Source organism: Myxocyprinus asiaticus, chromosome 9 (genome assembly GCF_019703515.2).
Source record: "Myxocyprinus asiaticus isolate MX2 ecotype Aquarium Trade chromosome 9, UBuf_Myxa_2, whole genome shotgun sequence".
Taxonomy (NCBI): domain Eukaryota; kingdom Metazoa; phylum Chordata; class Actinopteri; order Cypriniformes; family Catostomidae; genus Myxocyprinus; species Myxocyprinus asiaticus.
In genome coordinates this window covers 17294-34218 of record NC_059352.1, presented here as the reverse complement: position 1 = coordinate 34218, position 16925 = coordinate 17294, and the positions used below count along the sequence as shown (strand labels likewise).

The window sequence follows — 16925 nt, the reverse complement described above, 5'->3', positions numbered from 1 at the left end:
CATTAAAATAAAAGCTTGATTCAACTACATGTGTAAAATTGAAAAAATTGCGACAGAAATACATTACAACAGTATAGTAAAATTTTATATTCACTATAATAATAACAACAATAATAAACAACGATTAATAAATAATAATAATAGTTAAGCAACATACAAGCAAGAATGATGTTGAACTGCATAAATTATTTCATCAATGCTTTCATTTATGTTTTAAATTATGCTGTGAGGATCTTTATTTGCAACAAAAAAAACAAAAAAAATGCAATATGTTGAAAAGTAATTGTTTTATTTTCATTCGTTTAAAGTTTAACGTTAAAACATGGAATTCAGATAAAAAAAAATGTAAAACACAGAATTTGGGAGAAAATAAAACCGATTTCAGTTGGGCCCTAATTAACTTGAAGCAATGCTGACTTAATTGAGAAACACTTGACGGAAACATGCATTTGTTTTCATTTATTATTAACACTGACATTTAACATTTTAATAGGCTAAAGAGAGTGTTCAATAGCATCTTAGCCATTTTTGATGGGGTTTTTAAATTGGTTTTGAGAATAGTGAAATTTTACTGGTATCAGTACCAACTACTGAACTTTTGGTATCATCACAACCCTAATTGTAAAGATTTGTGGATGGAGGGTTTTGCATGTGAAATGCATTTTCTAGCTTGTATGTGGAGTCCACAGGCTGAAACTGATCTGTTGTGGTTATTCAATGGAGCACTTTGCATGCCAACGTGTTGGACTCGATCAGAGAGTTGTGGCTTTACATCACCACATACAGCAACAGCTATGAAACTAGAGCTCTGTTTCATCGAGTGAGTGCACCTTCACAAAACCACATGGCAATAAAACAAAACATCAGCCTTATTGTACTTAGGAAAATGAGAAATCTGAGTAGAGTTTCCTAAGTGGCATGCAAAAGGCAAATCCCAAAGCAAACACACAGACACGGACTGTGCAGCTGCTGTCGTCCGCAGTGATGTGTTATGGCACATTGACCTTGAACTTGACCCTAGTTCAACTGAAGCATTTCACTGAGGGTGAGTTTATTGGCAGGGAAAGTGAAAGTAGTGAATGAAGGACTGAAGACAATTAAAGCCAGTAAATGTGTCTCGATACTGAGGATTTAATTTTGTTTTAAAATCTCTGTGACATGTCTGATTTTTTTCTCTGACTTTCGGCTTCACTGAACATCTGTGGTGGAACAACCTTCCCAACTCAATCCGTGAAGCAGACTCACTCTGTCTTCAAAAAACTGCTAAAGACGACAACTTTTTCATGGGCACTTGACCAAGCAATAATAATAAATTAAATAAAAAGGATTGCACTCTAATCTCTGTCTTGTCTAATACTTTTCTAATTAAATTGAAACTTTTCATACCACTGGCTCCTTAAGATAAACCGCTCATGTTGTAACCTTCCTCGTTTTGTAAATCGATTTGGATAAAAGCATCTGCTAAATGAATAAATGTAAATGTAAGTTTTGTTGCATGTAAAGAACTTATCGGCTTATCCAACAAGTGAAAGTGTTGTCCATCACTGTTTTCGATGACATTAAAAGCAGAGAATAACCCCATGATTTCATCTCATGTGAATGTTGTTTTCTTGTTTTTTTTTTTTAATAAGCTGATATTTGATAGTTCATCAGTGAATTGGTGTGCATATAAATGCGCCCACTGCCAGAATGGCATCCAACAGATACTACAGGTGTAAATCGGACGTTTCATCAAGATACAATCTTATATCAATTCTCTTGGCCTGCGATCCGATATTTGCCGATACTTCAAAGTCTGCCACGATATGATGTTGATTTGATTAGATTCAGGGCCCTGAGATCGATATTCTGATATTATGTGCCTATATTACACAATCAATTAAAAAAATCTTGCCCTCAAATGCAACCTAAATATGATTTGAATATTTTATTGAGCTCTCTGAAATGTACAAATTTAGTATCTACATTGGGATATCCACAACAAAATAAGGTACTTCAGATGTTGAACAAAATTATGCAGATAATAATATAAAAAATATCACACACAAGTGATCATCAATCATTTGATTACAGCTAATTTTCCAGTTTAATCCAATTCCAAGTACGTACATACCCATGACTTGTTTCCAACTATCTGTGCTATCAGCGGTTTTCTTGGCTACAACTTCCACAGTTGTAATGAATATTTCTGTTACAGTTAAGTGGGATAAATGTTAGTAAGGGTGTTGATGTATAATGTGTAAAGTCTTATAACTGATGCTAGTGCTGAGCAGGTGTTTCTCTTTCCCTCATTAGTGCTGTTCACATACACTCAAACGAAGCGGTTTTCTGTTCTACCAAGAACTATTTTCTGCCCCAGAAAAAAAGTCCTAAAAATACCCTTTTAAATCCTCCACACACACACATCAGTACATCCACGGGCAAAACAGTCTGTTTGCTACACAGTGAAAATCCACACAGAATGGGTCTGATGGCCGTCATGTTCACATGAGGAATACTGCAGCAGTGTTGGTAGAAATCAAAGTGGAAATATTGATTTATTATCAGAGGACTAAAGAGAAAAATAGGATGACACTTTGAGGAATTATTATTTTGATTTCACTGAAGGATTGAAAGATTTAGAAAGAAAATGAGCTGAAAATTGTAAAATACTTTGAATTATTTTGTTCGATGAGATTTCTCTCACTGGTAACACACATACGCTCAGGGGTTCAATTGGAATTTTGGAGGTACGGGAACCCTAAACTCTGCCATGATTCTGGTGCCCTAGGCGAGAGAGGCTATACCAGGTGTCTCAACAGGCTTTTTTGAAAAGTTATTTTTAACTTGACATGGTGTTTAAAATGTGTCGGTCCTGCACGAGACACTGAAGAAAAAGCAAGATGCGGTGCAAATGTCAAAGACATTCATCCAGCATGTGTTTAAACAAAGGGAAAACGGAACAGATGCGCACAAAAACACATTCGGTGTGAACGGCCCCCAACTCGTCCGTTCGCGCATGTCTGTGAGTGAGAGCATGAAACAAATTCGGTAGGCCTGTTTATTTTTCATTCATACAATCCCGAACCCAAAGTCCAACTTGAAAAACTGACCTGAACCCAGCCCAAAACCCATTGGGTTCTCGGGTTCCGTCAGACCTGGGTTGAGTTGCAGGAGCCAGATTCAAGAAGAAATTTCTTCTTAACTACAATTTTCTTCTTAATTTGTAACGTAAAAAAAAAAAAATACGAATATTTTGTATTCCCGAATAAACTTCTTAAGAAAGCTCTTATCTTTTATTTTAAGATTGTTCTGAAGAAAAAACTTAAGCATTCAAATTCTTGAAAAACATTTAAATATCGCCGTAAATAACATCTTAAAGTTAGGATAACCTCACAGTTGTCTTAAATTCTAAAAGAAAAAAGGTTTTTCATGATGAGTCTGAAGTCACAATGGGCTGTTTACACAGAAATGTGATTTTACACCAAAAAACGTTTTTGACTGTTTTGTTTAATTATATTTTTATTTTCAGCTTGTAAAGCATGTAAATGTTATCACCAAATTCAAACAATAAATGTTGTTTTGAAGCTTCTTAATGTGGCGACCGATTGGATGTGCTGCATATAGTGCTCTATCCGCAATATTTAGAGTTCATAGACACATAATAATTACAACATTAGAAAGCGGAGACTTTCTTTTTCATGCCCATCCACATCCCTATCGGAGATGGGCACAGCAGGGACAGCCTCTGCCACCCTTTCCCATTTACCCGCCTCTTAATTTCCGACGTGATATAATTAAAGCTTCAAGAATAACTTTTTCCTTGCAGTAATTTCCTCAAGAACATCCAGCTCGCCTACTGAAGTTTTAGTTTTTCTTTTCCTCCATGTCGAATTAAAAGTTATCAAATGGTCAGCAGCAAGTCAATTCTCCTTTGACGGTTGATGTCGTTAAACTAACACATCTCACGCACTTCACATTCAAAACAATTAATCACGAGATGCTTGCTACTTAAAAGGTTATAGATAAATTTAGCGTTATAATTTAGCAGTTGAAGTATTGAATTTGTTGTAGGATATTAGACAAGGCAACTCCATTATCAGGCTGATCAGACAATGTCAAAGTCTTTTTGTTCTTAAGAAAATATTTGAGAAATTAAAAAATTTAAGAATTTCACTTAGGGGGGGCCTGGTTAGCTCAGTGAGTATTGACGCTGACCATCACCCCTGGAGTTGTGAGTTTGAATCCAGGGCGTGCTGAGTGACTCCAGCCAGGTCTCCTAAGCAACCAAATTGGCCCGGTTGCTAGGGAGGGTAGAGTCACATGGGGTAACCTCCTCGTGGTCGTGATTAGTGGTTCTCGCTCTCAATGCGGCGTGTGGCGAGTTGTGCGTGGATCGTGGAGAGTAGCATGAGCCTCCACATGCTGCGAGTCTCCGCGGTGTCATGCACAACGAGTCACGTGATAATATTCGCGGATTGACGGTCTCAGAAGCGGAGACAACTGAGACTTGTCCTCCACCACCCGGATTGAGGTGAGTAACCGCGCCACCACGAGGACCTACTAAGTAGTGGGAATTGGGCATTACTAATTGGGAGAAAACAGCTTTCAAAAATAAAGAATTGCACTTAGGAATTTTCTTACGAACTACTTATAATTTATCCTAATATATTATAATTTTTTTTTTTAACCCCTTTTTTACCCAATTTGGAATGCCCAATTCCCAATGCGCTCTAAGTCCTCGTGGTGGCGTAGTGACTCGCCTCAATCCGGATGGCGGAGGATGAATCCCAGTTGCCTCCGTGTCCGAGAACATCAACCTGTGCATCTTATCACGTGGCTTGTTGAGCGCGTTGCCACGGAGACATAGCGCGTGTGGAGGCTTCACGCTATTCTCCGCGGCATCCACACACAACTCACCACACACCCCACCGAGAGCGAGAACCACATTATAGCGACCACGAGGAGGTTACCCCATGTGACTCTACCCTCCCTAGCAACCAGGCCAATTTGGTTGCTTAGGAGACCTGGCTGGAGTCACTCAGCACGATCTAAAATCTGCTTGGAAAGAGCCAAAAATGTCAGCAGATTCTGTCTGGGCCTAAACTTTCCCATCTTCAGACTTACAAAAGCTTCGAATTCGGGTTGAGAACTGAAGGGTTTTTGATAATTCACAATGTTTAGGCTGAATAACCCATTCAACATGTTCAACATTTAACACCAGATTAAAAATGTACTTTCAGGTAAATTACTCACATTTCTAAACCATTTAACCATTTTTGAAACTTAAAGGAATACCTCACCCAAAAATTTTAATTCTTTCATTATTTACTCACACTCATGCAATCCCAGATGTGTATGACTTTCATCTGCAGATCACAAACAAATATTTAAGAATATTTCAGCTCTGTAGGTTCATACAATGGAAAATGAATGGTGACTAGAACTTTGAAGCTCCAAAAAGCACATAAAGGCAGCATAAGAGTAATCCATAAGACTCCAGTGGTTTAATCCATGTCTTCTGAAGTGATATAATTAATGTGGGTGAGAAACAGATCGATATTTAAGTGCTTTATTACTATAAATCTCCACTTTCACATTTACATCTGAAAGCCTGTTTAGTTTCACTTTCACATCTGAAAGTGAAAGTGGAGATTTGTAATAAAAAAGGACTTAAATATTGATCTGTTGATCTGTTAATTGTATCTGAAGAATGGATAACCATCTTCATTTGTGTTCTGCAGAAGAAAAGTCACACACACATCTGGGATGGCATGAGGGTGAGTAAATAATTTTTGATGAATAAAAATCATTTTTGGGTGAACTATCCTTGAAAAGAAAAAAGAAAAACAAAGCTTTTGTCTTCCATGGAAGAAATAAAGTCATACAGGTCTGGAACAAGTGAGTAAATAATGACATAATTTTTGTGTGAACCATTATTTTATGTAGGTGTGTGTTTTGAATAAAATGTTCTTTAATTTTGCCACTTTTTTCTATTTGTGCATTTCATGGCTGAAGATTCAGAAGATATTCAGCAGTTGCCCTGTTAACAGCAGTCAGAGAACTCACAGATGCTGCAATTCACTATAATCTGGTCATCACCCACCTGCCCAGGCTTTTCAGATTTCTCTTTACATTTGGACTGATTTATGCATTGGATCAGAGTTACCCAAGTGTTTTAAAGACAGGTGTCTTTATAAGGTTTAATGTTGAAGGATGTGCAACATTAATGCAGCTGTAGACAATTTATCCTGTCGCTGTCAAATGTTTTTTGTTTTTTTCCAGTATTGTGCCTCATGTTTTGTCAGTAATTTTACCTTTTTATATTAAATGTGTTTACCACATGGAGTTTGCTTATTATTTTTTTTTATGTTTAAGTTGCAAAAGTTTCAAAATTTAAGGAAAAAAAAAAAAGCGCAGTTGCAAAATATTTTAAGTAATACTAATAGCACATTTCAAGTCACCTAAAATTATATAGTTTAAGTTAACATGGCTTAAATTAAGTTAAAACAAAGCATATTCATGACTTCAAAACTTATATTTTAAGTTGTGTAAATATATTAAGTTAGCAGAAATTTAAATTGAGTTAAATAAACATTAGTAATTGTATATTTTGATTGGACCAAAATCATTTCTTTTAATTTATAGTTTGAGAAAAACAAAGTTAATCATACTTGAGACTTAAGTTTTGATACTTGTAAAAGCAATCAGTTGACTCAAATTTGTTAAGTTAGTAGAACTTATATGGGTTTACAGTGTTTTTAAAGTCTCCAAAAATTGGCCCCATTTACTTCCATTGTAAGTGTCTCACTTAAAGAAAAGGAAGGACGAGTCAAAATAATTTTGTGGTAATCAACACTGACACAAATTCTTTCGATTGAGCTTTTTCCCTTAAGCTTTGAATGTGGTATGTATAACAGACTTCAGAACTTTTTTCCAATAAATGGATTAGTTTCATACTGTGTGCTGCCTCATGTAGTCTCGTTTGACACTCACTGAAGAATGAGAAAATAAAATTGACATATATAACTGGCATTATACCTAGTTCTAGTAACTTAATCTAATCAACTTCATTTAACGTGATATAAACATGTAGGCTAAACAAGACAAGAAGGCTTAAATTGGATTCAAGATGGCGCCGAGTATGGCTGCTGCGTTGCGAGCTCCGACCCAATATTGCTGTTTTTTGTTTGTTTTGTTTACAATTCTTATGTTTTTTGTCTTGGATGTTGTCTGCCTTATTGTCTATGACAGACAAACAATTTTGGACATTGGTTCTGCAATTACACACCGTAAACCGGACTTCAAATTCCTCAATGCCGACCCGCTGTTTACAAACACGCCAGCGGAGCCCTTTGTCTGGGCAGCTCGGCCGCGGAAACGCAGAAGGAAAAGGGGAAACAGAGCCGGCGTTCTCATCAGAGTAAGACGTCGTGCAAATCGACCCCCGCTACCCACTATTCTACTGGCAAATATTCAGTCTCTGGACAACAAGCTCTGCGAGCTGAGAGTGCGGATCTCTTTCCAACGAGAGATGAGGGACTGCTGCGTTATCTGCCTTACGGAAACTTGGATGTCTGCGGAGATTCCAGACTCAGCCATTGAACCCGCGGGGTTCTCCATGCTCCGAGCGGACAGAGCGAAAGACCTCTCAGGTAAAACTAGAGGTGGTGGTGTATGTTTTATGATCAACAAATCCTGGTGTGATCAGGAGGAACGTTCATTCTATCAAGTCTTTCTGCTCTCCTGATCTGGAATTTCTTATGCTTCTATGTCAACCATTCTGTCTACCGAGGGAATTCACAGCGGTCATTATCACTGCTGTGTACATCCCCCCACAAGCCGCCACAGACCGGGCACTCAAGGAACTGTATGGGAGTATAAGTGAGCAGGAAACCGCGCACCCCGAGGCCGCGTTCATTGTGACCGGGGACTTTAACAAAGCCAATCTCAAATCAGTCGCACCAAAATATCACCAGCACATTAGTTTCAACACACGAGGGGACCGGGTTTTGGACCATTGCTACTCTCCCTTCCGGGATGGCTACAAATCCCTCCCCCGCCCACAATTTGGCAAATTGGACCACTCTTCCGTTCTGCTTCTGCCCGCTTACAGGCAGAAACTGAAACAGGAAGCACCCACCCTCAGAACGATCCAGTGCTGGTCGGACCAATCAGACTCTGCGTTACAAGACTGTTTTGATCACGCGGACTGGGAGATGTTCCGGTCCGCTTCTGATGACGACATCGAGGTTTACGCTGATAGCATAACGTGTTTCATCAGAAAGTGCGTAGAGGATGTTGTTCCGAGCAAAACAATACGGATCTACCCCAACCAGAAGCCATGGATAAATAGCGATGTTTGTGCAGCACTTGATGCACGGACCTCTGCTTTTAATTCCAGGAACGCGGAGGAGCATAAACAAGCCAGTTACGCAGAGCAGCAAAACGTCAGTACAGGGACAAGATTGAAGGACAGTTCAACACCACCGATTCTAGAAGTATGTGGCAGGGAATTAATATAATCACGGACTACAAAGGGAATAAAAACTCCGCTGTGAACACCGCTGCCTCTCTCCCGATGAGCTTAATACTTTTTATGCTTGTTTCGAGGGAAATAACACCGCCCTTGTGGAGAGAGCTCTCGCGGCCGAAGCTACAGAGGTTAGTTCACTCTCCGTCTCTGTAGCGGATGTAACCCGATCCTTCCGACGGGTGAATATCCATAAAGCCGCGGGTCCAGATGGCATTCTGGGCCACGTCAGAGCGTGCGCGAACCAACTGGCTGGTATTTTTACGGATATTTTCAACCTTTCCCTATCTTTGTCTGTAGTCCCCACATGCTTTAAAACATCCACCATTGTGCCTGTACCAAAGCAATCCAAAATCACTTGCTTAAATGACTGGCGTCCTGTTGCTCTGACCCCCATCATCAGCAAATGCTGTGAAAGACTAATCAGAGATTACATCTGCTCTGTGCTGCCTCCATCACTGGACCCATTGCAGTTTGCTTACCGCAACAACCGCTCCACTGATGATGCCATTGCATCTACAATACACACTGCTCTCTCCCACCTGGAGAAAAGGAACACTTATGTGAGAATGCTGTTTGTAGACTACAGCTCAGCATTCAACACCATAGTGCCCTCCAAGCTAGATGAGAAACTCCGGGCTCTGGGCTTAAACAGCTCCCTGTGCAGCTGGATCCTGGACTTCCTGTCAAGCAGACGCCAGGTGGTTAGAATAGGCAGCAACATCTCCTCATCACTGACCCTCAACACTGGAGCCCCGCAGGGCTGTGTTCTCAGCCCACTGCTGTATTCCCTGTACACACATGACTGTGTGGCAACACACAGCTCCAATGCCATCATTAAGTTTGCTGATGATACGACGGTGGTAGGTCTGATCACTGACAATGATGAAACAGCCTACAGAGAGGAGGTGCACACTCTGACACACTGGTGTCAGGAGCACAACCTCTCCCTCAGCGTCAGTAAGACAAAGGAGCTTGTGGTGGACTTCAGAAGAAAAGACAGAGAACACAGTCCAATCACCATCAATGGAGCACCAGTGGAGAGAGTCAGCAGCTTCAAGTTCCTGGGTGTCCACATCACTGAGGAACTCACATGGTCCGTCCACACTGAAGTCGTTGTGAAGGCGGCTCATCAGCACCTCTTCTTCATGAGACGGCTGAGGAAGTTTGGAATGAACCGCCACATCCTCACACGGTTCTACACCTGCACTGTAGAGAGCATCCTGACTGGCTGCATCTCTGCCTGGTACGGCAATAGCACCACCCACAACCGCAAAGCCCTGAAAAGTGTGGTGCAAACTGCCAGACACATCATCGGAGGTGAGCTTCCCTCCCTCCAGGAAATATATACAAGGCGGTGTGTGAAAAAAGCTCGGAGGATCATCAGAGACTCCAGCCACCCGAGCCATGGGCTGTTCTCACTGCTACCATCAGGCAGGCGGTATCGCAGCATCAGGACCCGTACCAGCCGACTACATGACAGCTTCTTCCCCCAAGCAATCAGACTTCTGAACTCTTGATCTCTCATGATCAATATACATCAGCACTGCACTTTATTACTCTTATATCTCACACTGGACTGTCATAAATTATATTATTATTATATTATATTCTCTTTTAACAACACACTGGCAACTATCAACCGACATCCTGAATGTCAATACAGTACAATACAACCTACTGTACATTCTATCTATACTATTTTTATTGTTTAATGTGTATTCTATATTGTGTGTATTGTATACTGTACATTGTATGTTATTATTTGTATATCGTGTTGTGTGTAATTATGTGTATATCAGATGTTTAAATTGTGTTGTGTTAATTTGATGTTATTGTAAACTGGTATATGTCTCATCACTGTCACGACGACTATGATGCTCGGAACTGCACCCAAGAATTTCACACACTATTGCACTTGTGTATATGGCTGTGTGACAATAAAAGTGATTTGATTGATTTGATTAAGTGTAGAAGAACATAACTGATTCAAGTTAAATGGACACCATTCATTCAAGTTAGTTTTACATGGTCCGTTTTATTGGGTTTAATTTGATTTTGTTTTGTTAAGAGAACTTTTCAATCACGTGGAATCACAGTCCATGATTGAATCATGTTCAGCCAAACGGTGTGTTTGTGTGAGTGTGTGTTTGTGTGACACACAAACTCACTCACTCACACACTCACTCACACACTGTTTGGCTGAACATGATTCAATCATGGACTGTGATTCCACGTGATTGAAAAGTTCTCTTAACAAAACAAAATCAATGAGAGTGTGTGTGTGTGTGTTTGCGTACATGTTTATACTATAGTAAAACCTGAGATCACCTACATTGTGAGGACCACCCAGCGGTCCTCACAAGGGAAATAACATATTAAATTATGTTTTATTGAAAAAGTAAAAATGCAAAAAGGTTTCTGTGAGAGTTAGGGGATAGAAATGATCATTAGATCCATTTAAAATCCATGTAAGTCTATGGAAAGTAGACTTATGTAAATTATATAAAAACAAAACGTGTGTGTGTGTGTTTGATATCATGTTTTAATTCATATTATGTTGAGGCAAAAAGGCCATAGTATTTTTTTTTCAGGGGCAGACAACAAAAGCTGTTGTTCCCAGAGCAAAAACATTTTAGAGATTGGTTTGTCAGCTTTAAAAAATTATGAACCAGTGAAAAAAAGCAACAAAAGTGTTGTGTGAAAAATATGCTTAAGCATTTAAAGCCGTTGCTAATGAGTTCTTGTAATATACTGAACAAAAGAATTTGAATGTTGTTTTTGCGAACTATTTTCCAAAATGTTGCTACAGGCGTGAAGTGTTAATTCTATAGCATAACCTTTATGTAAGATTTTTTTTTTTTTTGGGCAACTGCTGCAAAAAATTCATTATTTCATTGACTTTAAAGTATTATGCAGACAAATCTTATCCTGCTTCAATAAGATTCGTTTTTTGCAGATTATATTTTTTAAATGAAAAATGACAATGCAAAAGTACAGTTGACCTACATTTAGAGAAAGAAAATTGATTTGAGAGTTTATTAATGTATTTGAATAAAATTAAATAAAAAAAAACACTCCTGACAGTTCATTTAAACCTGGGCTTTTGCAAAGTAAAATTACATGATTTATTTTGTGTTTTATATATATATAAATGGTCTTAGATTTACAGTATTTTTTGTAATAACAATAATAATTATCTGTACTTAATCTTTTCTTTATCATTCTTTTAAAGAATTATTCTGTGTTTTAGAGGTGTATGACTATTTTAAAAATTAATATATGTTACAAGTAAAAGATTTCATGGAATTATAGGGAGATTTCTTGTAGAATTACAGTAATAGATGTTATAGTAAAGCCAATTACTGTTTTTTTTGTTTTGTTTTTTTTACATTTTATCTGTTTTTAATCCGACAATACTTTTCTGTTTTTCAACAGACATTTTCTTTTTTTTTTTTTTTTTTTAACAGGTGTGCGGACAGTTGCTGCATGCGTCCAGAAGTAAAACTAAAAATCACAACAAATGGAAAATATAAGTTATAATAGACACAGAGACTCGTACCTGAATGACTTTGACTCATGATGTTCAGCTGCAAAACTTCAATCGGATTTCAGTAAGACAGCGGTTTCCTTCTCTTGACTAATCCGCACAACAGCTGTGAGAAAACACAGATTCATCAACAAAATGTCTAAAACATCTTTTATGTACAGAATGTTTTCTCTTCTAACAAGCAGAATATAACAGAGGATGAAGCGTGACCTCTGACACTAGACTGGAGAAACAAACAAAACATCTGTGACATCACTGGATTTTATTGACAGTGACATAAACATACTAGTAAACATCCACCAATGTCTCAGCATAAAGTGTAGAATACAAACAAACCCCTTCTTAATGACAACTTCCACCAGCAGACGAGTGCACTTTATTCAGTGTTTGAGGATGTGATTTTGTGACTGTTTGAAATCCTCAGAATAGAGACAGCACTGGTGAAATATGGACTGTAACTGCATTACATCAGGAGAGACACAAACAAACACATCTGCCAGTGGAACAGACAATACCAGTGCCAATGTCCTGTATTCAAAGCCTAATGCTCACACACACACACACAATGGAGAATTTCCCACAAGAGACAGCACTTATTTACATGAAACATTTTTATCCATGTAAATGAAACACTGGCCTTTCATTTCACCTGCTGTGTGAGATTTATGGATATAAACTGTCACTCAGACAATTCACTTTTCTCTTGGCTGGACGTCCTGCTCATGGATTTCAAAATGTATCAGAATTCACGTTAATTGGCCAAGTAAGTTGCGTACACACACACGGAGTGTAGATGTGTAATGGTGTGTGTCTGGAGTGCAAATTTCATGAGCAAAATATAATTATAATTTATAATTTTCTTTATTTATCACACATTATACATTTGCACATATACGGTGAAATTCTTCTTTTTCACATATCCAAATAAATAGAGTAGATAGCAGCAATAAATGAATAAAGTGATTCATTGGTGAATGAATAATTGAATGCAATAAAGACAACATTTATATTGCGATGATTTATAAAAAGATTTTCTAGCTTTTGTTATTCAACGAGCAGATGGTTTATCCAAATACTAACAGTGTCAAACTTTTGGTTTCTGATCTTTCAATAAAGAAAACAAAAGGTTAATGAAAGGGTCAATGAATGAAACTTCTTCGGCATAAACTCTTGTTTGTAATCATCTAAAAGGTACAAGTACAGTCATCCTGACATGAACGTAACCAAATATTCAAGATTAAATGTTAAGATTTGTTTTTTGTAAAGTACATAATAATCTAGTACTATTGTAAATATTGGGGTATCGTGTCCGTGGCGAGTCGAGCTCGTGTCCCGTCACGGGGGGGGGGGGTCTTTGGTCTCAGTGAAAGTCCGTCATGTATCTGTGCCAATCTCACATGATGGGCTGGTCTGAGAGGGTGTTTTCCACCAGCAGGGAGGGTCATTAACCCATGTGGGCATTAAGTTCACTTGGAGGCTTTCATTGTTCACAAGCAACAAATTCGAGGCCCGTTATGAACATACTGGAGGATCACAACACACACACACACACATCAATTATATGAATAAAAAGCAAAAATATGCATGCTGTTAAAAGGTATAAGACAGTCACAGGATAATCAATAACAGCATACACAATTTTATTCTTGTCATTGCTTTAGTTTTTATTCTAGGAGTACTGTATTCTTTCCAATACAAATACACTTTTACAACGACAATGTATTTGTGGGCTGATGTTCCTTCATCTGTATATCACCCTGAAACTCATATTCTCATATGTAACCCTAACACTGGAAACATGACACATGATGTGTGTGTTCACAAACCTCCTCGAGTTCATTCACAGAACTGAGCAACACTCTCATCTGCACATCACTGGACATCAGTGATTTCACCACAACAATCACATTATACTGGTCAAAGCTGGTAACATCAGAACCATTTACGCGCACAAAGTCTTCATTTATTTCAGAGAAGTGTTTGAAACATCTGGTGACAGTAAGTGTCTTCAATCATGAACGGAAGCTTCCGTTCCCGCGCGGCGACACTGTATCACATCATGTTTAAAGAAGAAACAACCCGCCGCTGTTTTCATTCGGTCATATTCCGAGTATTTCAGTCAGTATGTTTAACTGATGCTGTTTGCTCATAAACTCACCGTATATCAGCGGATGCAGAATCACACACAGTCGTGTTTATTCTCCTGAAACGAGAGCTGACAGATTCCGCCATACTGGATCTTTGATTCGGGAATCACGTGCGGCGGGATTGAAGAGGAAACACGTGCAACATCACGTCATTCATGATGATCGATACAGCGTCCTTTACCGTTTCCAGCTTAATTAGTCACATGTAAATCAGATTAATTTCGTCATTGATCAGGTAATCAAAATAACATGTAAATTTGATTATAGAAATGCATGTGAATATTGTTTACTTTAACATCTGGTTATTAATTATTGATTTGTGAGAGATGCTGCTGAGTAGCTCAAATCATTTACACACTCGTCTGATGACCAAATACATCCATACATGTGTTTAATCACATCATAAGTGTTACTGTCATCAATTGATCATTATTGGATGTTTTATGAAGTCTGTGTTGCTGCAGCTTCACAAATGTACTGAAAATAAAATGACACTGTTTGTCGAACAAGTGTAAAACTGTTTTATCAGAAAAACCCACATTACAAACTTCAATTGTGCCACTTGTGTTTTTTCAACAGCCTGTGTTAATTTTATTGTATTTGACTTTGTTTACAATTGCATTTATACAGTATGTATTCATTTAAGGTGGGATCACATTCAGACAAGCAAAAATTAAGAATAGGCACTTCATGTGGTGCCAGTGTGTGCCAGTCAGCTTTATCCACCATCAAGTGCATGTACACTTCTAAGGTCACTCAATATTTCTTCCTTCATGGATTCAGATCTCATAATCGGCCTCATCTTTATACAGCTGAAATAGCTCGAGGACACTGTTGTATTTAATTAAACACTTTTATACTTGTATTAAGAGTCTGAGGTCTGTTTTATTTTCTCAGAGCCTTTAATGTTTATATAAATGAATCATTTAGTTCAATCTCAGCAGATATGAAGATATTATAGTGACACAATCATAGATGAATTTTTCTTTTGTCTCATTTGATGTTTGATCTCTCTCAGATCGGCTCATGTAAATCAAAGATTTTATCATGGCCAATAAGATCAAATCAGATCAATATGATGAAGACACTGGAAAGAGAAAGACTAATGCTTTTGAAAACACATTACTGGAGGCCTTTTGCAAGGTTGCTAGTTTTCACTAATGATAGTAAATGTCCTATTTTAGAGGCTAATATCTGTAACATTTACACTAGTCTCATAATTCTCTTGTGTGATTTTAACGGTCTCCTAACAAACCACAGACAGAATTTGTTCACGTTTTTATGAAACAATTGGTTTTCTGCTAAAAGATCTCTTTTTTTGTGCAATAACAGGAAAATGTCAACAAAGGCACATCATTTAAATTCTCATAATGGCATTTCTCCAGTAAACTGAGCGTGCACGCGAGTATTACATTAATATGCTGTGAACTCATGAAGGAAAGTCTTCTCTCATTTTCACTTGTCAGTACACTCCCTTTTTTGGCAGACAAATTAAATAACGGAGCATATCCACTGGTATTATTTGATTCCAAATCTTACCATGAGTCTGGATTAAATAAATATCACACTTCAGTTTAAATCAAATGCTTTTATTTCTACTACTTATATATAATGGCTTAAATGCATTTTTGAAAAATAACCCTAAAGGATTCATTCATTCATTGATATTTAATTGAATGCATGAATTTCATTTGTTGTGAACATTTAACAGAGTATTGAATATTTATTAATAGTGTAGTTTGCAGACCTTCAGTAATGGTAGGATTTGATTAATCAGACAGGAGTGAATTGGACACCTCATGTTGTTTTTGTCTTGCAATGTTTATAAGAGACTGATCAAATGTTCACTTGGATACAAATATATTTCCAAAATTACGTATAATGATCTTAGAAAAAGACGGAAAGGCTACAAAAAGCTGAATTACTAATTTTGTAACTTAATGTGCTGTATATCTTCATTCATCATTATATAGTGTCTTATGATGGTCTCTCTGAAATTGCCTCATAAATATACACAGTGTTATACGGTCCTTATGCTGTCATATGATGTTTAGGTGAATCTAGTTGGGATTGTAGTTTCCATAGTAACAGGATTTCCACCTCTCTGTTTGAAACTCAGAGTATAATAGTTACATAACTCGTCTTTAAGTTCTAATTTAATATCTTTAAGTGAGAGGCATTTCATAATCAAGTAATCTACTGGGCTGCTTCTGACATTTTACATGAAAAGAACACATTGTGAAACTGTTTTTCTTACATATTAAACATGTTTTATCACTCTGTTATTGTGCATTAAGTAGTATGAATTGGGTTTGATGTAATATGGATTTTTAATGTCTTAAATGAATTAGAAAGGAAACTTCTCAGCATATTAAAATTACTGATCTAATTCTTCTGCTAGAGATAAATAATGATCAAGAACAGTTTTTTCCCCTCAGGCTATCCATCTCATGAACAGTTAAACTGCCCCAATGAGCAATAACTATGTGCAATACACAGTTTAGTCTATATATATTATCCAACATACCATACCTATTCTGCATTACATTCCCTTGCATCTGTATATAACACATTTGTGTTTGTACATACGTGTGTGTGTGTGTGTGTGTGTGTATATATATATTAGTCTTATTGTGTATTTGTTTACTTATATTTTCTATTAGCTTTTTATTTTTATTCTGTTTTTATTATTATCTCTGTCTTGTTGTTGTATTGT

The 16925-nt window shown here is 37.5% G+C and overlaps 1 protein-coding gene across 6 annotated transcripts in view; it reads right to left on the bottom strand.

Annotated features, from left to right (window-relative positions):
* Window positions 1-14320, bottom strand: part of LOC127445765 (histone deacetylase 4-like) — a 48134-nt gene extending 33814 nt beyond the window's left edge. For all 6 annotated transcript variants that reach the window (XM_051706060.1, XM_051706065.1, XM_051706062.1 and 3 more), the window contains exons 1-2: window positions 14221-14320; window positions 12075-12168 (exon numbers count right to left, since the gene is read on the bottom strand). In XM_051706060.1, the coding sequence (XP_051562020.1) occupies window positions 12075-12093 (19 nt within the window). In that variant the 5' untranslated portion in view covers window positions 12094-12168; window positions 14221-14320. The remainder of the gene's footprint in view (window positions 1-12074; window positions 12169-14220) is intronic.
* Between the last annotated feature and the right edge of the window lie 2605 nt (window positions 14321-16925).